General features: G+C 42.1%; 1 protein-coding gene across 1 annotated transcript in view; it reads left to right on the forward strand.

The window, feature by feature from the left end:
• The window catches only part of MICU2 (mitochondrial calcium uptake 2), a 194,164-nt gene extending 173,769 nt beyond the window's left edge, over positions 1 to 20,395 (forward strand). Inside the window, exons 8-12 of the mRNA XM_075198856.1 lie at positions 386 to 483; positions 13,478 to 13,649; positions 16,093 to 16,201; positions 16,415 to 16,572; positions 17,802 to 20,395. Coding sequence (XP_075054957.1) covers positions 386 to 483; positions 13,478 to 13,649; positions 16,093 to 16,201; positions 16,415 to 16,572; positions 17,802 to 17,909 — 645 coding nt within the window. The 3' untranslated portion in view covers positions 17,910 to 20,395. The remainder of the gene's footprint in view (positions 1 to 385; positions 484 to 13,477; positions 13,650 to 16,092; positions 16,202 to 16,414; positions 16,573 to 17,801) is intronic.
• Positions 20,396 to 26,370: the final 5,975 nt, after the last annotated feature.

Consider the following 26,370-nt stretch of genomic DNA (forward strand, 5'->3'; position numbering starts at 1 on the left):
TACCAGATACAGGGGAGCCTTTATCAGATCTATTCCAAAATCAAATGTGGTGATTTCCAACCTGCCTGTTTCATTTTCTAAATAGTACTCGAAAAATGTCAGGATCTTGTTGCTGTGGCCCACATCGCCTTTACTACACAGTTGAACCGTGGAACAGTTTAAATGTCCCCAACGATGTTTACAGATGCATTCATAATATTGTATTTTCCAAGGCATTTCAAGGTTGCACTAACCCTTACAATGGACATAGAGGGGTTGCATGAACTTATTTTTAATGAACTTACTTGACTAATTTATAGCCTTGTGCTGTACTTCAATTTTATCTCAATTACTGTTATTTCAGGTGATTGATAACGAGAGCTGTAAAACTATAACTGTATTGCAGGAGGACACATCAGACAGCACTGGTATCAACACCACATTGCTAGTTCATTTCTTTGGCCGAACAGGACAGGATAAGCTGCAATATTCTCATTTCTACAGGTATTTCGTCTTCATTATTTTATACCTTACAGGAAGGGGGGTGGGGGGTGATGTTACCATTAGTGGCTTAGCATATTGTCATTCATTGCTTTCATCAGTAGTAACCATTGTACATTAGAGACAGAGAGTAAACAAAGGTTAACAGAGGAAAGGTTAACTTAAACCATGTCCTTTAATGTAAGTAATTAAGCTTTTGTGCTTGCTAGATATCCTTTTTTAAAATATATTTCCAAACTGTTTTAGCCTTAAATGAATGTGCACTAAGGGCTAGATTTACTAAGCTGCGGGTTTGAAAATGTGGGGATGTTGCCTATAGCAACCAATCAGATTCTAACTGTCATTTTGTAGAATGTACTAAATAAATGAAAGCTAGAATCTGATTGTTTGCTATAGGCAACATCCCCACTTTTTCAAACCCGCAGCTTAGTAAATCTAGCCCTAAGTCCCTGTTTAACACGTCACATTAAACAGGCGCTCATATTTGAGACCTGCTGTCCTCTAGTGATAGAAACTTGGCCCCTCCCTGTAAGACAGAAGGAAGATGCAGCTTTTTCTTTAGAAAATATTCAGCTTTAAAAAACATAAAAACACACTTATAGTTTTAAACAGAACTCAAGACATTTTTTAATTTTTAAATCTCAATCCATCGTCCTCCCACTGGCAGAACCACAGGATTCCTATGTTTAGAACTCGCTCACCGCGGGTAATGGTTATTTCTCCAGGGCTCGATACCAAGCGGAACTTTAAATGATTTCACTGGTCAATGCACTTGTATCAATTGTGCTGGGACAGCACAGAATTCAAATGTTCTCCAGGCTGTCATGTGGGGATCCCGCACGTTTTATGGTGAAAAAAGGTGTCAAAATGCAATTTGTGTTGTTACTTTTTTTTTTTAATTAATGCACTACGCCAGAATCTTTTTTTAAACTTTTATAGAGTATGAAACTCATGCATATTAGATATATTGACTGGTGTAGCCAAGTTGAGACATGTTTAAATAAAATTTTGAACAATAAAAGTGAGACTTTCTGCTCTGTCTTTCCATAGAGTTATAGATAAGACGTGTTATGTACCATTATAACATCAGTGTACCCATCTGCCCACACTACAATCAATCCTGAATGCCCTGGCGGGACTGATCGTCCACACTTGCCACTCCACGTACACTGCATCACTGTCATTCCCTACACTGACTCCCCATACACTCCAGAATCCAATTGAAATGAATTACCCTCACATTCAAAGCCCTTACCAACACCTCCCCTTCATACATCTTTGACCTCATTCCGTCCTCTCGTATCCAGTTCTGACCTGTACCTCACCTCCACTCTGATTACACCTCTCACTCCAGCCTCCAAGGCTTCTCCTCCGCTGCTGCCCACTTATGGAACTGCCGAACCCACTTTATCCGGACTTTCACCCAACCTTCAATCCTTTTCAAGTACTATCCTACTCCCACCTGATAACACTCCCTCTGGATACTACTATCAACTGTCCCAATCTCCACTCAGAGTCCCACTAGCTCCTCTTGTCTCAGCATAGTACTCTCCCTTTAGGTTGTAACCTATCACTTGCAGAGCTCTCTCTACCCTGTCTCACGTTCGCACTTTCTTAGTCCACCTCATATGTACTTGTTCTGTTTTTATGTATGATTATGTTTTTTGTGTGTGCTTTGTTTAATCTACTGTCCAGCACTGAATGTTTTCTGGTACTTTACAAACAAATGATGATGAAGTGGATTCTCAACATAAATGTAATAATAATAATATCCTTCATTTGTAAAATGCCAGCAAATTACATAGCACTGTACATTGAGGGGATCATGATACAAATACATAACAAAAAAAAAACAAGAAACAGAAGGTAAAAATGGTCCTGACCAAAGGAGCTTACAATCTAAGACGTGTGGGGAAAAATTGATACTCGGCCACTAATATTAAACAACCGTCGGTGACTGACATTTCTGTGCAGCTACCAGTAGTATGGTACGATTGGAATGAGGAGAAACAGTGGAAGGTGCAGTCATAAATAATGAACCAGTCCCTGCAGAAGCGTCAAGCTGCTGGCAACCATGACTGTCCACCATTTTTTCCTAACTGAACCTTCTAGTTCTGAAAAAGACTATCATCGCTCTTGTCCTACATGGCTACTCCTGTGGTCATCCACTAGGTTGTAGTATGACCAGTATTTTTCTTTGACATCATACACTCATAATTTGTTGCAGTAGCTTCGGTCACCCAAAAGGAGATCACCAAAGGAGAAACAGAGATGGCAACAGCAATGATTGTTGAACTTTCGGAGGTCTGAGATGGTATTCCAGTAGATCCTTAAAACAACCCTGTCCTTTGCAGTGATAACCCAACTTGGTGTCCCCTTGTAATTTCCCACTGCTTAAACAAATTGTTACCTATTTTATATAGCTGAGAAGATTATTTTCACAGAGTTGATGTAAACTACTGCCATCTGCATGCTAATTAATCTCGAATTGACAGACTGTGAGGGTAGTGTCGATGATGCTCTGATAGTGATTGACACCGACTAACCTTAAGCATCATCATCATCTATTTATTTATATAGCGCCACTGATTCTGCAGCGCTGTACAGAGAACTCACTCACATCAGTCCCTGCCCCATTGGAGCTTGCAATCTAAATCCCCTAACATACATACACACAGAGACCGAGAGAGACTAAACATAGAGTCTAAAAGGCGACCAGTCTTTGCCTACATGTTGCAGCCTCTGGTTCACCTGACTACGTACAGACCAGTTGTTATAGAAGAGACACAGGTGTGCCCCGAGACAAGCCAAAGCATATGTTTTGTGATACTTGTGACTTTAAGCAAGGCAGCATGAGATTCTTTCTGAATGTATTGGAAATGATGGATTCCACAATAGCACCATCTGAAGAGGAGGAAACCGTAAACAGCCCTTAAACTCAGTGATACTTAAATGCAAAAAAATAGACATGGCTGGACCTGAGCGATTGTTCCGCAACCATTTTGGCAAATTTGGACAAGACCCACCAGCTTATCACAGAGGTTGAGAGGCCATTTATTTCCATGTACTGGAACTTTTAGGATTTCAGCTTTTGTTATATACATTGATCTTGTGAGTCTGAGCACAGTCACCGTTTCCTGGGTTATACATCTTGCCACCCGTACCTACATCTCATCATTTATCCAGGCAAACTGGGGGCAGAATAATCCCTGTACAGTTCCATGCAGACATGCCCCATCCACTCACAAACCTCTGCCCCAGTCATGACCACTATCCTACCAACCACATCCACACTCTAATGAAGGCTCTCCTGTAAGCCACCCAACTGTGTATGTGTGTGTGTGTATATATATATATATATATATATATATATATATATATATATATATATATATATATATATATATATATATATATATATATATATATATATATATATATATTAGTACTATTATGATATGATTTACATATTTGCATTCCTAAATTAACGGGTTTTAAATAGGACCCTGTTGTGTCCGATGGAAGGCTTGCATTCATAACAACATATATGTTGTACAGATGGACTGTGCTGTAATATTGTGTCTACCACACAGATAGAAGATGCGTGTTATCAAAATCTAACTCCCACATTTCATTCCTAAGGTTTGCAGGCTAAGTGTAGGATCTAATTCTGGTACGTTTCAAAATTGTCACTTATCCCCCCACTCCCCCTCTCTCTTGAACAAAATGTGTTTTTTATCATGACGGGTATTACTGGCTGACAGTGGAGTTTATGTAACGCACGGCACATTGCTGAATATATCAGAGTTCTTCTAGCTGCAGCCTTGTACACCTAGGTGACTCTGTAAGAATGACAGCATTTTTAACACAATCTTTTTCAATCCTTATCACAAAGATAAGGATTAAGGATTGTAAGATCTGTGCATTTATTAAAAACTTCAACAGCAGTCCTGAAAGACTGCTGTTCCTGTGAAGACCCCTCTCCTATTGTTTCCATGGTCACTATCGCAAGGTGACCACCTTTGTGACAGAGACCGGAGCGTGAGCAGTAAGATGCAGTAAGGGATCCGAAGATCCCTTCACCGCAATGCTCTCCCCATAGAGCAGACCTGAATATTTACACATACGGTTTACATTACTTGTTACATTGTCCCCATAGACATTTTATGGGGACTGCTATGGATTTCGATAAAAAATGCAAAGCAGCCGATATCTGCTGTGATGCCCTATTAATAGATACTAACTACACTTAAATGCAGATTTTTTTCATAAAAATCCCCCGAAACCAGCCATTTTTGGGGGATTTTTATGAAAAGAAATGACTGTTAAATAGGCCCATTAAGATCTAGGGGCACATTTATCAATCATCGGCAAAAGTGAGAAATAGTTATCAATCCTTTTCGCATGGATAAGGATTGAACTATTTCTCAAATTTATGAACAACAGATCGCAGAAACAGCAGTTCCGAAAAACTGCTGTTTCTGTGATAAAAAAAAATCATACTTACCCCGCCTCTTCGGAAGCGCTGTCTCCGGATCTCCTCCTCGTTCTCTTCATCCTTAAATTGCGCATGTGCATTTCGAAGAACTGCACATGCGCACAAAGATCCCTGCTCTGTCTCTGCAACTATCGTTGCAGAGAGAGAGAGCTGTGAGTGACAGGGAGGGATCATGTGATCCCTCCACACATGCGCTGTCCAACTCTGCCCTTCGGAGCAGAGCTGACAGCATTGGATTTTTTCAATTATGATAATGTACGCCTGCTTCAGCTGGCGTACATTAACATGACAAGTTTCCGAAAAAAATGTTTTTTCGGAACTTGTTAGATTTGAGCTGGGAGCAGTCACCATACCGTTGAATGGTGACTGCTCCCAAAAACGAAGAGGAGTGCAAAGCAGCAGATATCCATGATATCTGCTGCGATGCAGCTTTCAAAAATTTGCGGAGGACACCCAGGAAGCCTAATTTGCCGGTAAGAGCACTATCCTGCTTTCTTAAATATGCCCCCAAGCGCGCAGTGTGCTTTAACGTGCGTCAGCAAAGCCCAATAAGTGCTTTCTGAGATAAAGGCCACGTAGGCTCCATTGTGTGCGACAAGTGTTCACTTTGCTTCGCATCGATCTTAGCATTGCCAGCAGCTTACATATAACGCAGTTCTATGGCTGAGCTCTTTGCGTATACGCTGCACTGTGCTGCAGGGAGACTTTGAGAGCATGCTTCAAACGATGTGTTATAAACGAGGACAAAGCACAAGGTTTTGTATTTTCACAGGCGCTGTTATTCACGTCATTCTATAATCACGGAAATAAGAGCACATCCTTTCTTCTTCCATCTTTCTGTGAGTTCTGATCCTTCACGGACAGCTTTCTGGTTGATGTTTTGTGCCTCACACAGAACATTGTTGTGGGTGTTTGATCAGCCCCACACTGTTTGTGCAGGAGATGACGGATGGGATTTTTCGCAGCACACATCATTTCACCAAGGGAAATCTCTACACTGGTGGGAAAGCCAGAAATCTTCCAGATCCGTCACATGTGTTTATGGAGAAGTCTCCACTGTCCTGTAAAAATCTACAAGTATGTTGGATTGATCTGTATTTGTTTTTGCACGAAGTTGTCATTTTTATAGAACTGTTCAGCGGACCTACATGAGCGCTCTTAATAGTTGAGACAACATTGTACTGACAGGTTTGAAGAGCTCTGAATACAGGGAGATGACACATGTCTGCTTAGAACAGACCGGCCAGGTTTACATATACTTTCCATATTTGTTTTAAACTGTAGAGAAGCGGAGTGTGATAGAAGATCTATCCAGTGCAACGGCACATTCACAGGATCTGCAGGATGATTTTGGCCCTGGGTCCAGCAGGACAATATTGACCACGTTCCCAGTATTTAGTGGACAATCAAACCCAAAAACCATTGTCTTTTTATTTGAAGGTATATAGCGATCTTTAAAGGGAGAGAGGGGGTTATCTGAGAAAAAAAAAAAAAGTTTACATTTTTCTTCATTTTATTTATGTTGAAAAGCCTCTAGTTTCCCTTTCAGTTCAGACTATTGTGCTCTGAGCATATGATTATGGGCAGAAGTTGGGCGACGCAGGCTAGACATAGTTTAGCTAATATCAAAAAGATGTGGACCTAAGAAATATTTAATTGGATCGCTCTGACAGATCAGGGCTTTTTTTTCCCCCTTAAGAACTAATTGTGACTTGTGAGGGTGTCGGCAACTTACACACACAGCTGCCTGCAGAGCCAGAGTCCTCATGTTTTACAAGTTCTGAGTGTGGAGTTTATCAAAAGAGGGGGCCACTATGAATAATTCATTTAATCAGCTATGGTGCCCATATTGTCATGGGTGCAAGCCAGTTTTAGTCATTTTTGATAAATATTTGAATCTGTCACCTCTCATTATTCATACAATGTCAGGAAACTTTAACCAACATTCTTTACAAAGGATATAATTCCTCTGGTATTATATTATATTACATTGCATTCCCTTTGCATTATTGCACAGTCTGTTCTGGTTAGGTCACAATCCCGTTGTCATGAGTGAAGCAAAGCTGGCAGAGCTCTCTGGTGCTCTTAAAGGAAAAGCTTTTACTTCCTTCAAGTGCACCTGTCACCTAAACAGAATAGTGGCTGCCATTTTGTGGGCTGAACCAGTATTCACCTATCAAGTTACTAGGATCTAGGGGCATCAGTGAGGTATGACACACAGAGTACCTTAGTAATGTTGATAATTCTCACTGATTGAAATGAAGTATTCTCTGGTATATTCACTCACCTACAAGGCCCTCACCAACTCCATGCGCCCTACATCTCCACCCTCCTCTCTATTCATGCTCCATCCCGCCCTCTCCGTTCTGCCTCTGACCGTCGCCTCTCTTCCCCCCTTATAACCTCCTCCCACGCGCGTATCCAAGACTTCGCCCGCGCTGCCCCCCTCCACTGGAACAAGCTCCCACCCTCCATCAGAACTTCCCCTAATCTGTCCAGTTTCAAACGGGCACTAAAAACCCACATTTTTCTTAAAGCCTTTCTGTCTCCCACTTAACTTCCTACCTTATCTTCTGCCTCCGTTCCCCTACTCTCCCTCTCTCCCCTGCGTCTCTCTGTCTGTCCACTCCTCCCCTTAGATTGTACGCTCCTCTGAGCAGGGCCATCTCTCCTCCTGTTTCCACCACTTCTAACTCTGCTCTCCAGCTACTTAGCCCTCCTCCTCGAGGGTCCTCCACCCCACGTCCACTCTCGCTCCTTCCTCCCCCCTGGGGGTCTCCCTGTCTTCCGCGCCCTCCTTCTTGGGCCCCGTCATTTGCGGATCCTCCCTCCCCCTTCCCCGCCTTCTCTAGCTGTGCATTGAGCTTACTGAGTTGCTGTGCTTACTGTTTACTGTACTGTGCTGTCTCCCATTGTATTGTTATTTGTTTGTCTCTGTACGGCGCTGCGGACGCCTTGTGGCGCCTTATAAATAAAAATTAATAATAAATAATAATATACTGTGTGCAGGTAACAAGTACTCTGAGGGGTAGATTTATCAAACCTTCTAAAGTAAAGGTGTTGCCTGTAGAAACCAATCAGTTTCTAGCTGTTATGTTCTAGAATGTTGTAGATAAATGTTAGCTAGAAATCTGATTGGTTGATATGGGCAACACCTCCATATTCCTTTTTTAAAGATTTGATAAATCTACCCCTAGGTGTTCTATCAAACCATATCTATTATGACGTTGTGTGTGGAAGACCAGAGTAGTTGTTGTCTCTGGCAGCTCTTATAAATAGCACCGGAGACAGTTCTCATTCCCATAAGCACTTTGAAGGTGAATTTATGAAGACACCCTGTAACATGTCCTCTTCCATCCAGTATGCTCTGCTCCCAAACACCCTATTTTATTTACCACTGTAGTTATCAGGGCTGAATTAATTGATGAGAAAAGTGTTCTTTATTTACATCACTTAATTCGGTATCCGGTCAAAAAGTGGAAGGTTCCAGAGTATTTTGTGTAAATGGATCATGTTGAAAACTTTTTACATTGTAGCCCAGGGCCGTAACGAGTGTGGTGCGGAGGTGCCGTCGCCAAGGGGGCACAGCAGCCTCCCGCTACCTGCCTTCAGCCCTTAAGTTCCGCTTAAGGGCTGAAGAGAGAGAGAGAGATTTTAACTTACCAGGAGTTTGATGCTTCAGCTGTCAAGTTCCGCCATGGAACGCATGTGTGTTCCACTGACAGGAAGTTCAGCATTTGGAATGCAAGTTTGTGTATGTACATATGTATGTGTGTATATGTGTGTGTATATGTATGTGTATGAATATATATATGTGTGTGTGTGTGTGTGTGTGTGTGTATAAAGGGATAGTATACAGTAATTTTCTGTCCATATAGTATTTCTTGTTGTTCTTACATGTAATTAGGGAAGAGACATAAACTCTCTATGTAAGTATTAAACTACAAATGTATATATCCTGTTCCAGCTTTGAGAAAGTGCTCTGAGAAGCACGAAACGCGTCAGCGGGGTTTGTGTGTCTTATACATGGATATAGGTGTGCCTTCGATTCTAACATTCAAGTGTTTTTATTGAAGTGGCGAATCATCTTTAACCATTCAAATTCACTCTGGGGCATTATACTACTCAGCTGGTCCATAAGAAGTCTTTATTATAACTGGCTCCAATAACCTGTACTATGAACTGAGAGCGCTCTCCAGCCGGAATTGAGACAACATTATTACCGGATCTGTGTTGTACAGCGGAGTCCGTGCTTTAGAGACCGGCTAACCTCAGAGGGAATGATATCATCCGAAAAAACGGATCATCTGCTTTATTGACGGATCATAGAAATAAGGTGATTGAGATCTATCTCGCCACACACACTATTTGATTCCGAAGGAGGCCGTATCCATGAGGTACTTTACACATTATCCATAGAACAGTGTGCATTCTATTAAGCATATACTGAATGCTTTGGATGTTCCGGATTTATGACTGATTATTCTATATCTGGATGTGCTTTTTTCTGTGTACACCAACTTTTTTCTACAGCCGCGGTTGTGTCCCTTTTTTTATATGTGTGTTTTTAATATAGTGTCCTATATTAGGTATACCCTAATATAGGGTTTATTTGATAGATCCAGGAGCACTATTTTAAGTCCGATTGATTGTGGATATTGACAAGTATATTAAATGCAGTGTTAATTTTACCTGGCAATTTGTCAATTGAATCATTTTGCTTGACAGGAGATCCTCCGCAAACTGTGGTGTTTATTTAGCCAACATTGATTTGCTTTTTAGCACCGCGACCTTCATTTATTGATGTATGTGTGTATGTATGTGTGTATATGTATGTGTATAAATATATGTATGTATGTGTGTGTGTGTGTGTGTGTGTGTGTGTGTGTGTGTATAAAGGGATAGTATACAGTAATTTTCTGTCCATATAGTAGTTCTTGTTGTTCTTGCATGTAATTAGGGAAGAGACATAAACTCTCTATGTAAGTATTACACTACAAGTGTATATATCCTGTTTGTCCAGCATCCCAACTTGTATTCATTCACAATAGTAGGTTTAATCTGAGCAGACTCTTCAGTCCCTGCCAATGAGGAGTGAGAACATATTAATACATAATAATTGATGTAGCTGAATGTATTTGATCCTAGGTTTGGGTAAACACATGGCACCCGTTAAGGTGGTGCTAGGCTTACTGTCTAGAATGAATGGGGAAGATACATCAAGGATTGGAGTAGGCTATTTGTAAGATAGGTATTGGTCTTAGCTGACATTTCTACCCATTTACTGACATAGTAAATAAATGAATTGGTCATTACATAACCCTACAGACAGAGGCACAGGCACACAAGGTCATGGGTGCAGTTTTCCCCTCTATTTCTCAGAGCTTGCGATGTGTGAGGGCTTCAGAAGCTTAGTCAGCTGCCTGAGTGACCGATATGTGCAGTATGGAACAGCAGCGCTCTCTAGTGGTGTTTCTGCTAAATAGCACATGTCAGATTGGTTATTATTACATTTATAGACCCAATATATATCCTACCTTACTATTCATAAAAAGGGTGAATTACAAGGCATGAAAAAGTGGTATAGAGTACATTGACATAAAAAGGCTACAGTTATTGGATTCTGCTGTACTAGTGCTGTGTTAGGATCAATGAAACTGGCAGCAGTTACACACATGTGGCTGAACAAAGGATAGGGAGATGTAAATTCAATGCCCCTGGGCCAGTTATTAAGAGAGATCCGCTTGGCAATTCCAGAAGTTCTTTTGTTCATTGTGTAAAGGTACACGCTTTGCTTCCAGTAATACTGTGATATTTTCCCCACAAGTGATTTTCTTATGTTACTCTTGTAATGTCATTTTATAATTGGGTGCATTAGTAACAGAAATGATGTTGGTACTTTCTATATTTATTATTGGATTCTGAAATTGCACACTAAGAGCAGGATTGGCATAGCCACTGATGATACCACAAAATCTCACTGTCTGCAACAGAAATGCCCTTTTTAAATTGCAGATTGGGAGAATATAGGAAGTTACTACCGGTATTTCCTTGTTCTGTATGAAAACATTAACCTAACATCAGTATATTCTCTAATGATGCTCACTGCTGTATGTATCAGTTTTGCATTTTACATTAATTCCATTGCCATGTTAGCTCTGATAATTTGGGGACTTCGTAATCTCAGTTTCAAATTGGCAAAAAGTGTTCTGATTAGTGAGCTAATAAAGATGATGCAAATAAATCTCTAAACAATTTGTAGTGCACAGTATTGTGCGTTAACATTTGTACAGTGACAATACGCTCTAAATGCCAATATTCTATACCAGACAATATCCTTAATGGGAAAATCAGGCAGAATTAGGCCACACCACTGAGCTGTCCAAACCATTCCCCAATCTACCTATGTTGCGTCCAATTCTAATGAGGCCACGGCCCCTTTTCAGTAGGCCACACCCACTTTAACCTCCCAAAATCAGGACTGTTGGAAGGTATTATTATTATCATTTATTTGTTAGGCGCCACAGGATTTCCGCAGCGCCGTACACAGAGCAAGCAGTAGACTATACAGGGTGAGACAGTACAGAACAATAAACAAAAATACCAATGCTTCAGAAACTCCAGGCAGGTTAATGCAGTAGAGGCGGAGTAGAAGAACAGATGTGGAGACAAGAGGGAAGAAGGCCCTGCTCATACGAGCTTACATCCTAAGGATGGGTAAAACGAAACAGACACAATGGGAGGGAGTTGGAGTATGGGGAGAAGGACCAGGAGGAGAGAGGGTAGAACGTTAGGAGAAGATGCGGGGTTAGGTAGAAGGTAGGTATGCTAGAACGTTAGGAGAAGATGCGGGGTTAGGTAGAAGGTAGGTATGCTTTGAGGAACAGGTGAGTTTTGAGTGCTCGTTTGAAGGAGCACAAATTAAAAGAGAGACGGATGGAGCGAGGGAGGTCGTTCCAGTGAAGGGGGGCAGCACGGGAGAAGTCCTGGATTCTAGAGTGGGAAGAGGTGATCAGAGTGGAGGAGAGGCGGCGGTCATTGGCTGAGCGTAGGGAGCGGGCAGGAGTGTGAATGGAGAGGAGGTTAGAGATATAAGGGGCCGTAGACTGGGAGAGAGCCTTGTAAGTGATGGTAAGGAGTTTGAAAGGGATTATGTAGGGGAAAGGGAGCAAGTGTAAGGCAAGGCAGAGAGGGGAGGCAGAGGAGGAGCGACGTGAGAGAACGATGAGTCTTGCAGCCGCATTGAGTATAGAGCGGAGGGGTGCGAGGTAGGAGTGGGGGAGGCCAGTAAGGAGGAGGTTGCAGTAATCAAGGCGGGAGATGATGAGTGCGTGTATGATAGTTTTGGTGGCATCCTGAGAGAGGAAGGGACGGATGCGGGCAATGTTGCGGAGTTGGAAGCGACAGGCTTGGGCGAGGGATTGAATGTGGGGGGCAAAGGAGAGAGAGGAGTCAAGAGTGACCCCAAGGCAGCGGAGTTGGGTGACAGAGGAGATGGTGGAGTTGTTTACAACGATAGAGAGGTCATGGTGGGATGGGAGTCTAGGCGGGGGAAAGACAATCAGTTCAGTTTTAGAGATGTTAATTTTAAGAAAGCGTGAGGACATCTAGGAGGTGATGGCTGAGAGGCAGTCAGATACACAAGAGAGGAGGGAGGAGGAAAGATCAGAAGAGATGTAGAGTTGAATGTCATCAGCATAGAGGTGATACTGAAGACCGAAAGAGGAGATGAGAGCGCCAAGGGAGGAAGTGTAGAGCAAAAGGTATGATATTGTATTAATTCCAACTAGTGACATCATTTGATTAGGGACATTACCATATAGTAACAGGCATTCTAGAATTCCACAGCAGACTGGTAGATCACAATGCCATCTAAATTCTAAGCACTATGTTAGTTAAAGAACTGACTCTGTATTTAGGCAACATCAGGGGGACATTTAAAGGTTCATGGAATCTCCATTTTACTCTAGAATTACTATCTAAAATATTAATGAACGGATGGCACATTGCATTGTTCAGGTGCATTTGACCTATTGTATTTATTCTTCAAACTTGGTTACACGTGGACAAGCAGGAAATTTGTAATGTACTGTGTGCATGGAATATTAATATTTTGGTGAAAAGAAAATGTGGGAAAACCTCCTGTAAAAATCTTACACTTACCCGAGTCTGTATATATGTCGCTTACAGTTGGCAACCATTGTGTAGATTCTTCTGTGAGGTCCAGGGACAAAAAGCAGTGACTCGTTTCATTTGGTATATCCGAACATATATATTATTTGATCTGCCAAATGAAATGAGTTGCTGCTTTTTCTGACTCTGCGGCTGCCATAATTATTTCATTTAACATTTTCATTTTTAAAAAATGACCTCAAGCTGTTGGGGTATTCCAGGAATGGTGAAAGAACGCAGCTCACTCTGTTACTGCTCAGCTGCAAATGAATGGTGCCACGGATCAAATAATAAGTAGTTATTTTATATTCTACTTTATAATTTCAGATTTATGGAGAATTTACAAACCGAGGTGCAAGAAATGGAATTTGCCCAGTTCTCAAAGGGTTTGAACTTCCTAAGAAAGGAAGATTTTGCAGAGTGGCTGCTGTTCTTCACAGATGAGGAGAATAACGACATGTACTGGCAAAACGTGAAATCCAGGATCTCTCCAGGAGAAGTGGGTGCAGCAGCTATTGGAGCCTATAGAAACTGACACTGTGAAATGTTTACCTCGAATCACCCTCATAGCATTATATTAATGCCGATGCCGCTCTAATGTTAATATTGGCACAGATATGCTAAGTTTAGATACCCCATCATCTTTCTGTTTTGATTTAGGTGCATGACTTAATAACGAGTCTGTGTACTTACAACTTCTCCTGTCCTTCTAGTTATCATAGTGAGACACACACTAGACTAAACTGTTGTGCTTTATGTTCTATTGTCCCATCTTGCCTTAGGGACTCTGAAACCACTATGATGTCCACGTTTAGAGTGTTCCATCAGTTTTCATAGATTATTATTTTTATTACCATTTATTTATATAGCGCCACTAATTCCGCAGCGCTGTACAGAGAACTCGCTCACATCAGCCCCTGCCCCAATGGAGCTTACAGTCTAAAATCCCTAACACACACACGCAGACTGACAGACAGACACAATTTGATAGCAGCCAATTAACCTACCAGTATGTTTTTGGAGTGTGGGAGGAAACTGGAGCACCCGGAGGAAACCCACGCAAACACGGGGAGAACATACAAACTCCTCACAGATAAGGCCGTGATCGGGAATCGAACTCATGACCCCAATGCTGCGAGGCAGAAGTGCTAACCACTTAGCCACCGTGCCGCCCCATAGATCTGTTCTTTTGGTGGTCAGAATAAACCACTGAATGGCAAGGGGCTCATGCGTTGAGGTCAGTCAGTGTCTGCTCTCACAAGATGATGAGATCGTTTGGGTGACCACATTTTCCAGCAAGCACTGAGCAGATTTTTTCTGCTTGAAAGATGAAGTTCTCTGCAGTGTTCATGAGTAACAGTGTTTACCATTAATGTTCACTAAACATTCTTGTCTGCTTCTAAATGCTATGGGGTTTTTTGTTTTTTTTTGTTTTTTTAAATGTGATGCTCAACTACACTAGTGTGACACTAGCTAGTGCACTTCTGGTAAGATGATATAGCCCACAGTATGTGCTGTATGTTACATACCACATACTTAGCATTAATGTCACAAAAAATGGTGGCGGGAAGTTGCAGACTTGGGAAAGTTAGGGGGGGGGGGGGGGGACAAAGTGCCTCAACAAGGTACGAATACATAAAATCACTGTTTGCCATAATAATGCTGCCTTATCATCATCATCATTTATTTATATAGTGCCAACATATTCCGTAGCGCTTTACAATTGGGGACAAACATAATAAACTAATAAACAAACTGGGTAAAACAGACAAAGAGGTGAGAAGGCCCTGCTCGCAAGCTTACAATCTATGGGACGATGGGAGATTGACACATGAGGTTAAGTCTACATTTTGCATCTTGGCCCAGCCAGACTGCAAAGGTAAAAGTGACTCATAAGCTAAATGATCCTGTCACACAACAATGTTGGTCAGGGGGTAGTTGTCTTGTGTGAAATTGTGTAACTAAAGGTAGTGAGGTTAAGAGGGTGGTTAAGGAATATTATAAGCTTGTCTGAATAGGTAGGTTTTCAGAGAACGCTTGAAAGTTTGTAGACCAGAGGAGAGTCTTATAGTGCGAGGGAGAGAGTTCCATAGAGTGGGTGCAGCCCGAAAAAAGTACTGTAACCGGGAATGGGAGGACGTAATGAGGGTGGATGAGAGACGCAGATCTTGTGCAGAACGGAGTTGCCGAGTTGGGAGATATTTTGAGACAAGAGAGGAGATGTATGTTGGTGCAGCTTTGTTGATGGCCTTGTAGGTTAGTAAAAGTATTTTATATTGGATTCGATAGAAGACAGGCAGCCAGTGTAGAGACATACAGAGTGATTCAACAGAGGAATAGCGATTTGCAAGGAAAATCAGTCTTCCCGCAGCGTGCAAAATAGATTGTAGGGGTTTGAGTCTGTTTTTGGGAAGACCAGTAAGGAGGGAATTGCAATAGTCAATGCGGGAGATGATAAGTGCATGAATTAAGGTTTTAGCAGTGTCTTGCGTAAGATATGTGCGAATTCTGGAAATGTTTTTTATATGTATGTAACATGATTTAGATATAGAGTCAATGTGGGGAACAGAGGATAGGTGTGAATCAAGGATTACACCTAGGCAGCAAGCTTGTGGGGTGGGATTTATGGTCATGTTATCAACAGAGATAGAAATGTCAGGTATGCTCTTGTTGGCGGGTGGGATATAAATATATATATATATATATATATATATATATATATATCTATATTATCCATGTGTGGCCTTCTGCACTCACCATTAGCAATATATTAAAATACGATGGGACATTTTAACGCTGTGTAGCTACTTTATCATTCACTCTTGGAATGTTAGTAACATGTATTGCAGTATATAATAAGCTGGCTAAATGATATATAATTATTATTATATTTTTCTAGAGAGACGGGTAAGAATAATAATTATTGGGTTTTCTTATTTCAGACTATTAGCTTGGAGGAATTTAAGAGCTTTTGTCACTTCATGAACAATCTGGAGGACTTCTCTATCACTATGAAGATGTTTACTGAGGCCCGCAGGGCAGTGAAGTTGGGTACGTGACACTACGTAGATCTGCGATAACAGCGACAACTCTCTAATAAGGACTCTCTTTACTTTCAATGTCTATTGCTGCTCCGACAGTTACTTTCATACAATAAAGACAGGGATAAGCCAACGTGACAGACTAGAACGGAGGACACGTTACGGTGGCTCTGTATATTTCTTTGTATTGTGATGTTTGATTTGTTTTTATTTATTTTTGTAGCTGAATTCAGAAGGGCTGTGAAAGTGGCGACAGGACAGGACTTATCCGACAATGTCCTGGACACCGTCTTCAAGATCTTTGATCTTGATGGAGACAACTGTCTAAGCCATGGGGAGTTTCTGGGTGTCTTGAAGAACAGGCTCCATAGAGGCTTAAAGGTAGTATATGAGGATAATGATGATTTCTTGTTGAGAACTCGCATGTATAAAAATGGATTTTGGGAATATCTTGTTGGCCATACCCTAAGTCCAGGGTTTCCCAAACCCAGTCCTCAGGGCTCCCTAACAGTGCAGGTTTTCAATATCTCCTTGCTGGAGCACAGGTGTATTCATTACTGACTGACACATTGTAACAGATCCACAGGTGGTCCTAATTATGTCGCATGTGATCCGGAAAACCTGCACTGTTGAGGGAGCCCTGAGGACTGGGTTTGGAAACCTTGCCCTAAGCCATATTGCTGCAGGTAGACTGGCTTAATATTGCAGCCACTATGGCCCAGAAATCAGATTAAAATTGATCATTTTGGGCATGTCCACAATTGTGATTGGCACATGATCACTGTCCGAGCAGGCGGGCATCTGCTGGCTGCACTAACAGGTCCCCCATGTTACCGGGTCAGCCAGCCTGAGCGTGCATTAGCTGCGTTCCTGTAATTTCACACTCTGGCCGAGTGTGATCACCAGCTGGTGGCTGTATTTAGTCCATGTGATTTTTACCGCACCCTTTTCTCTGGCTGCCTGTGTTGGTGTAGTGAGGTGCAGATAATACACCAGAAAACCTAGGCAAGTGCATATGGCACTGAAATAGTAGGAAAGTCTATAGGCATCCTGACTGGCTTTGTGGCTGCATTGTGCGATCAGTCTATTCTCATATTCACATTACCCAAGCACTCATTTACTGAGTTGGTTAATCATTGGCTCTCTTATTATAATGTCAATTGGCATCAAAGTATTTCAGATTTTAATAACATTTGGGACATTAAAGTGGATAAAGATAGCTGGAATAAAATGTGTCATTATTTCAGTATTCCATTAATCTGTAAGATGAAATTATTAGCTGCACTTTTTACACCAGTTTTTCTTTACTCCACTTTGATAAATGTCCCTGATTGGCTGACACTAATGTCAGTCATCCACACCGGGATCCATGTAAGTCAATATGGATAGTTTATAAGAATGTGTTTATATAACTCTATCAGATATTACTGAGATGCATCAGATAGCATTGGCATGAGAAATAACAGATGTTTCACCATGTAGAGGTTTGATCTGACTGTGGAGGCCAATGTTAGTTATTGCAGCCCCCCCCTTTCAGTGATATTTGTACATTCCTGAATAATCTGATATTGGCTGTCATCCAGTTAATACTTTAATTTCCTTTCTTCCAGCATGTGCCACATCAGCTAGGCTTACAGGGGTACTGGAGATGCGTCAAGCGGGAGACCATTAAGGGAGCGAGTGAAGTTTGGAAACAAACTGGAAAAAGTCCATTTTAACATTCTTGTTCTAGCGGACCGAGGTCTATTACTTTACAGGATTGCTATTTACATATCTTTGTGTTTACGTATTGTTTACCTGTGTGTAGTGACATGCATCTCATCCCTTGTATAAAGCGCATATATCATTCTAAGGCCTCATACCCATGGTGTGAATGTCCTGCATTTTACTAGTGTTTGTAACACAATGGGAACAGGCCTGATAATGGAACTCATAGATTCCAGTGACCCCATACACACTCTCATTTGTACTATCGTTGTGTTTACATTTTTATGAACACATCTTGTTTCTATTCACATGCATTAACACATTGGGGAAGTGACATCTTATTACCTTAAAATCAGTAGTAACACAGATGTCAAACACATTTGTGCTTGTTATGTTTTTTCAATTGTGTTTCAACATGCATTTTTTTATGCAAAAACACGGCAGTAGGTCTGAGAGTGCTGCCCTGATATCGTTCTCCAGATTACAGTGCTTCATCTGTGCCCTCACTTTCATACTAGAGCAGGCAGGGTATTCTATTCTATACCAGAGGTAGGCAGCCTGTGACTCTCCAGTGAACAATGCCCTGCCCAGGTCATGCTGTAACTTCCAGTTCCACAACAGCTGCGAGGTTCTCCGCTGAGCCTCAACGGATCCGTATGGTGACCTCACCGTGGCAACAGTGATTACACTTTATTGATGAACCGCTATGAAGATTGTCCTACAGGTAACTGAAGAACAGCTGCTGATACCTGATGATACCTAGAGCAACCAATCAGATAACAGAATCTGCTGTGGGCATCCTCTCCTTTTCTATACAGTTGTGACTTTAGTAAATGACCTCCTCCCTTTGTCACATGGAGTGAAATACAAGATGATCTGTCCGGACACTAATTCGTCTCGTCTAACCAATTTGCTCCACGGTCACTTATAAAAGTTGAGCTAGTTGCATTATGTCTAGTCAAGCACTTGGATTAATATACAGCAAGAGATACAAAGTACAAGTATGGTTTAATTCAGGACAAGCTGCATATTTATAAATGTATCTTCATTCAATAGACTGTTATATTGTCCCACACCAAGTAGTATCACACATACTGGATATTCTGCTAATGGGTTCAGTGCACTTCTCAGGAGGCTGAAGTCATTCTTCCCTGCTGGGAAATGTCAGGGAGCGTTTTGATCCATCCCTGTGTCAGACTGCTGCACTGATTTAGTAACGAGTACGTGCCAGTCATTACTGACCGTTCCTATTCTTATTATATCGCTAACCACCTGGAAGAAGAAGAACATGACCCCAGAACTTGTAATAAGAGCACATGTTTCTACGCACTACCCTTCTATTTGTTCAGACACTTTAATAAATCACTGGTGTATATATTGGACATCACAGCTGTTTCATGGGCTCAACCCAATATTCATGAGAATACAGTGTATTCATTTACTAGAGGACTTATCTCGGTTCTCGTCAATTGATGGGGTGAATATTGGTTCAGTCCTAAAAACAGTTCCCTTCACTGTATGTATAGGAGATTTTATTAGTTACCTGTCCATCTTTGATCTCTGTCACCAGGACAATGGATGAGAAGCGTAGGACAGACAAGATACATTCAAGAAATGTGGCACTTTATTTATATTTAAAACGGAACGACTGCACAAATGTAAGTCCACAGATTGTTCCTCCCTATAGGGAGAACTGGATATGGAGAAGGTGTAATGAAAGTAGAGGAAGAACAATTCTAACAAAAAAAATAATACACACTACAATATTTTTGAATGTGGTCCAAAACTTTACTCTCAGAGATGAGCGAATCTGCCTTGTTAGTAATTTAGTGCTGTGCTGCTAAATATTATGCAGGGTTCACTTCAAGACATCCGTCCAGCAACCTCAGATGTATCTCTCTATTTCTGTCTCTGCAGATTATGTTATTTCCTGTTTTTTGGGCAATTAAGATGCTGTCTGACAGTAACACATTCTAACAAAACCATAAAACAACACAGTGGAAGACATTTATAAAACTAGCACACAGATAACTGAAAGTTACTGTAAACCAGATGGTGGCAATCGATAGGTTATCTGTGCAGCAGGTGTGTCCCCCAGTGTATCCATTCCTATGCAGGCAATGTAAAGATTATTCTTCCAAAGACTGTAGAAAAAGCAGCAGTCAGTCAGCAGCTTGTGCTGTGCCCTTCCCCAATGTTTACATGCTCGTACTGCACAGTTTATCAAAGAAACTAAGGTACCTGGATGTACTTGTTGCTTGTTTTTTATTATTAATTCTCCAGGAAACTTGTTTTGTTAACCAAAAATTACATTTATATATTTGTATTGTGATTTTCTTGTTTAGTAATCATTTTATTGTTTGGTTTTGTATCACTTTATACAAATTTCATGTGTTGGTTTAAAAGAGAAAATGTAATTGGGTTCATGGTAATTGTCTAAAATAAACAGCTGTTTTCTATTATTATGGTTATGAATAAAGGTGAATTTAATTATAAATCTGGATTATGATTTATTCTGACAGGCTGTACCGGATTCCAGTACTATTATATACACTTATATTAAACCTCCGTTTATTGTAGAGCGCTCCCCTAATTCATGTTATCCTCAGCGTAAGTTAAAATAGAAGTTGCCGGGGCGAACACTTTGCCATTCGGTTTAGATCTCTTTTGTCTTCAGTCTGCTGCTCATCCATGTGACCCCAGTTTTGAAGTGGGTGGAGATAGAACAACCTGTAGCCATTATTGTAATGTTCAAACAGCACAGAGTATTTCAGTAGGGCAGTTTGCTGTGACTGGGGCAGCATCATGAGGTGAGGAGGGAAACAAAGACAATCAGGAAGCCACAGCAGCACAGAGTAGTGATGTGAGGCTTCTATAGCACTGACCTTGGAAGAGTGTGCTGTTTAATAGACCTCTCTCTATATCTATCTATAGATATCGATAGAGATATCTAGATATGGATATATTATGAATAAGTGCACGTGTTTAACTTTTTTCATTTACATGTAACTATTTTGGAACACCACTAGAGGGCAGTCACCACTGTTTTTAGTGATTTCTAGTTCTGTAGCGAATAAAGGATAATTTCACTTGGGGTAAAATATTCTAACTTCAACCCAGTCCTCGAAAGTGCTGTACCTAGGGTCCAGCGTTCAGGATTCCCAGTTTGTCCTGCAAAGTCTTCCCCTCCCCTGACCCTTTTGATCCGGCTGGCAGCGTGATCTCAATGGACAAGATACTGCATGGTTTTTTGAAAATAATAAAATAAAAAGTGGGTTGGGAGGAGTGGGGAGAGTCCAGCGGTGTCAGCTGCACATCTGCTCTACTTCCAGACTGGCAGCACATCGTCCACCAACTAGATGCTGCCAGTGGAAGCGTGCCGGAACAGTAGGAGCAACATCGGGCATGTGGGAGATGTTAGGGGACCCACAGAATATCCTGGACCCTAGGTAAGTAACCTTTTGGGGACTGTGTTATATTTAGGACACAATTAAAACTGTCCTTTTAATCACTGGTTGACACAGACCTACATGATTTTTATGACATTAGCAATGTATCCCATTTAATAACCTCAACATTTTACATGTGTTAACATTTAAAATCAAACATATAATGATGAGGGAATGTCCCCTGTAAAGGTTATTATACAGCCAATGTTCTACTTACTTCTTATTTCTTATTACTGCTTATCGACATTACCAGCCGGTGACTACAACATCATTCTTCTAAAGCATGTCAGGCTTCTAAATTAAGGTCATACATAAGTATATGTAATATCTGTAACTGTTATGTTCACACCATCGCCATGATGAGTGAGAAGCTTATTGGGGAAGGATAGTTGGGGACAGCCTTGATATTCAGAAGTGCTTGACACGTCCAGAACTAGGATTGTAGCCAGGGAACAGAACCAGGATTGTAGTCGGACGTAGCCAGGGAACAGAACCAGGATTGTAGTCGGACGTAGCCAGGGAACAGAACCAGGATTGTAGTCGGACGTAGCCAGGGAACAGAACCAGGATTGTAGTCGGACGTAGCCAGGGAACAGAACCAGGATTGTAGTCGGACGTAGCCAGGGAACAGAACCAGGATTGTAGTCGGACGTAGCCAGGGAACAGAACCAGGATTGTAGTCGGACGTAGCCAGGGAACAGAACCAGGATTGTAGTCGGACGTAGCCAGGGAACAGAACCAGGATTGTAGTCGGACGTAGCCAGGGAACAGAACCAGGATTGTAGTCGGACGTAGCCAGGGAACAGAACCAGGATTGTAGTCGGACGTAGCCAGGGAACAGAACCAGGATTGTAGTCGGACGTAGCCAGGGAACAGAACCAGGATTGTAGTCGGACGTAGCCAGGGAACAGAACCAGGATTGTAGTCGGACGTAGCCAGGGAACAGAACCAGGATTGTAGTCGGACGTAGCCAGGGAACAGAACCAGGATTGTAGTCGGACGTAGCCAGGGAACAGAACCAGGATTGTAGTCGGACGTAGCCAGGGAACAGAACCAGGATTGTAGTCGGACGTAGCCAGGGAACAAAACCAGGATTGTAGTCGGACGTAGCCAGGGAACAGAACCAGGATTGTAGTCGGACGTAGCCAGGGAACAGAACCAGGATTGTAGTCGGACGTAGCCAGGGAACAGAACCAGGATTGTAGTCGGACGTAGCCAGGGAACAGAACCAGGATTGTAGTCGGACGTAGCCAGGGAACAGAACCAGGATTGTAGTCGGACGTAGCCAGGGAACAGAACCAGGATTGTAGTCGGACGTAGCCAGGGAACAGAACCAGGATTGTAGTCGGACGTAGCCAGGGAACAGAACCAGGATTGTAGTCGGACGTAGCCAGGGAACAGAACTAGGATTGTAGTCGGACGTAGCCAGGGAACAGAACCAGGATTGTAGTCGGACGTAGCCAGGGAACAGAACCAGAAAGCAGACGCAGGATATTACAGCACAGGAACCAGGATGCTGCCGCCAGAAGCAAACCGCTACCACTGGCAAAGATGGAGTTTCAGGAAAGGCCTTAAATTGTGCAAGCAACCAATCAGGAAAACGCAGGTAACACACCTGCAGTGCAGTTCAGCCTGAGTGAAAGTAGAGAGCTCTCATACAAAGGGAAATACAGCAGAACCTGGCATCTAACAATAGAATCCTAACATGCAGGTAACACACCTGCTTTGCAGCTCAAACTAATTGAAAGCAAACAGCTCTCACACAAGGAAATAGGATTCTGCTTGTTATCTGTTTCTAACAGTCAGCGCCCATTAACACAAGTAGGACACAGAATCACACAATACACAGAATTATTGGTCCACTCTATCACAGATCAATGGGTGTTGGACATTGTAGGAAATGGATTCAAGATAGTTTCATCAGTATCCCAGCAGGAACTTCTTTGTTCAACCCAGGACTAATAAAGCCTTACAAAACAGTCTGCAAACATTAAGAAAGCTCATGTAATTTATCTTGTTCCTTCAGGTCAAAAGGGGTTTCAGACTCTTTCTCGCCAGGAAATCTTCAGGAGGCTTTTGCATGAACTGTTCTGGATTTGATGAGGTTTAACATTTTGCATGGAATCTGTGAACTCTATCCTGATGGGTGCCAGCGAAGGAGACTTTCTCATGTTAATAGCTCATCAGGATGCCTTTTTTTATATATCATCACAACAAATAAAGTTTCTGGTGGTCCAGATAACCATATAAGTATCTCTGCCAGAGAAAGGGGGTATTAAAATCCAGTCCCTGGAACACATTATGTCTGCCTAATCTTTCAGTTGTCTCACATTATACTCCCTACAACCCCCCCTTGTCTCACATTACACTCCCTACAACCTCCCCTTGTCTCACATTATACTCCCTACAACCCCCCCTTGTCTCACATTATACTCCCTACAACCCCCCTTGTCTCACATTACACTCCCTACAACCTCCCCTTGTCTCACATTATACTCCCTACAACCCTCCCCTTGTCTCACATTACACTCCCTACAACCTTCCCTTGTCTCCCATTATACTCCCTACAACCCCCCCTTGTCTCACATTATACTCCCTACAACCCCCCCTTGTCTCACATTATACTCCCTACAACCCCCCCTTGTCTCACATTATACTCCCTACAACCCTCCCCTTGTCTCACATTATACTCCCTACAACCCTCCCTTTGTCTTACATCATAACCCCTACAACCCTCCCCTTGTCTCACATTATACTCCCTACAACCCTCCCCTTGTCTCACATTATACTCCCTACAACCCTCCCCTTGTCTCACATTATACTCCCTACAACCCTCCCCTTGTCTCACATAACCCCTACAACCCTCCCCTTGTCTCCCATTATACCACGTACAACCCTCCTTGTCTCACATTATACTCCCAACCCTCCCTTTGTCTCACATTATACTCCCTACAACCCTCCCCTTTTCTCACATAACCCCTACAACCCTCCCCTTGTCTCCCATTATACCACGTACAACCCTCCCTTTGTCTCACATTATACTCCCTACAACCCACCCCTTGTCTCACATTACCTCTACAACCCTCCCCTTGTCTCACATTACTCCTACAACCCTCCCTTTTTCTTACATTATACCCTGTCCAACTCTCCCCATGTCTCTCATTATCCCCCCGGGGCCGCCAAGAGAAATTTTGGGCCCCAGTACAGCAATTTTTTACCCCCACCTTCCCCCGGCACAGGCGAGCAGCAAGGGTGCTGTATGTCACCGCTGCCTGATGGCACCTCCAAAGGGGCGTGGCTACATGGGCATGGCCACACTTATTTAGACATGACATATTGGTGGAAATTCAATTGCCGGCGATGTGACATCGCACGTCACACATTGCTGGCAATAACGGAAGTCTGCTCATTTTCCCTCACACCACAAATCTCTGCCGCAAAATGTCTCGCAGACGTTCCAGAGACACTTTGCGGCTAATTGAATTCCCTCATTATGTATTAAATTGGTGTTACTCTCACCTGTTATTGCAGGTTTCACAACCTGGTACTGGATTCTTGCATGGATCCTGGAATCACGTCACCCACCCCAGACACATCATACACACGCACAATGCCATATACATACACATACATGATTACATATACATATATGCTGCCATATACATACACATACATAATGCTATTATAAAAGTCATTTTATCGCTTGCCAATAAAACATTGTCCAATGCGATTGTTGTGGTTCCAAAGCACAAAGATATTTAATTGCAAAATATAGCAGGATTTACAGCAAGCCATTATTACATATTAGCGATGTTACAATAAAGCAGGAAAGTATAAAAACACTGAATACATTACATTTTCCTTAAAGTGCTTCACCCAGTCATGGTCACATGTAGTCAGGATCAGAGAGGCAGAACAATAGCCAGCATGCTTATATGTGGCTTCAGTATAGAAAAAAGACTGATGATGTTACTATGTATACAGATTACACTCAGGGGTAAATGTATCAAGGTGCGATTTTGAAAAATCATCGATTTTCTCAGGAGAGTTGAAACTAGCAGATGTATGAAGCTGAGATTTCATGTAAAATCGCCAGAGATGTGTTTCTGTCAAAAGCGCTATTTCAAAAATCAACAGAGATCAAATTTCCGACTGTTTGGCACTCTAGTTATACAAGTCTCAAATGTATGAAACTGCGATTAAGCAAACCAGGAGAGTTTGCTTTCAAACACGCTAGATACAACAAGCTGCATCCTAGCAGCGTGTTTAGTGAACACATCACTGTTACACTGCCTGACAGCTGCCGGAGGTTCCGGCAGCTGTCAAAACTAAAAAAAATAGATCAAAGTTTTAGAAGAAAAAAAAACGTGGGGACCCCCTCTATTCAATATTAACCCTAGTGCTGCCAGACTACTGCTGGTTCTGTGAAAATCGGGTAAAAATTTTGCGTGGGGTCCCCCCGATTTTCACTGAACCAACACTAGGCAACCCAGCCGGGGTTGGTGGCACTATAGTGGGGGACACGTGGCGGGGTCTCCCTGCCATAATGACAAACCAACCCCAGGCTGTTCAGTGCTGGGCTGGATTCCCTAGGGAATGGGTTATGCCTCTAGGGACACCCAGCCCAGTGCTGAAAGCACTAGGGCTCTTCCTACACACCTGGGCTGTAGGTGTAGGACAATAAACAGCGAAAAAAGTGTAAAAAATTAAACTGACGCCATTTTGTTTTCTGGAACTACAAGTCCCAGCTAGGGTGCCATAAACAGTGTGGGCATGCTGATATTTGTATAACTACAAGCACCAGCATACCGATGGCAGCCAGGGCATGTTGGCACTTGGAGAACCACAAGTGCCAACATGCCCTGACACCCACGGCTGGCTGGGACCTGTAGTTCCACAAAAGAAAATGTTAAATAAATCACCACACCCTCATTAAAACCACAACATTTAATAAAAATAATAAACCTACAATAAAGACAGTAAACACCCTCATTTATACCACATATTTTTATTAAAAATAATA

Source organism: Mixophyes fleayi, chromosome 2, assembly GCF_038048845.1.
Source record: "Mixophyes fleayi isolate aMixFle1 chromosome 2, aMixFle1.hap1, whole genome shotgun sequence".
Classification (NCBI taxonomy): Eukaryota; Metazoa; Chordata; class Amphibia; order Anura; family Limnodynastidae; genus Mixophyes; species Mixophyes fleayi.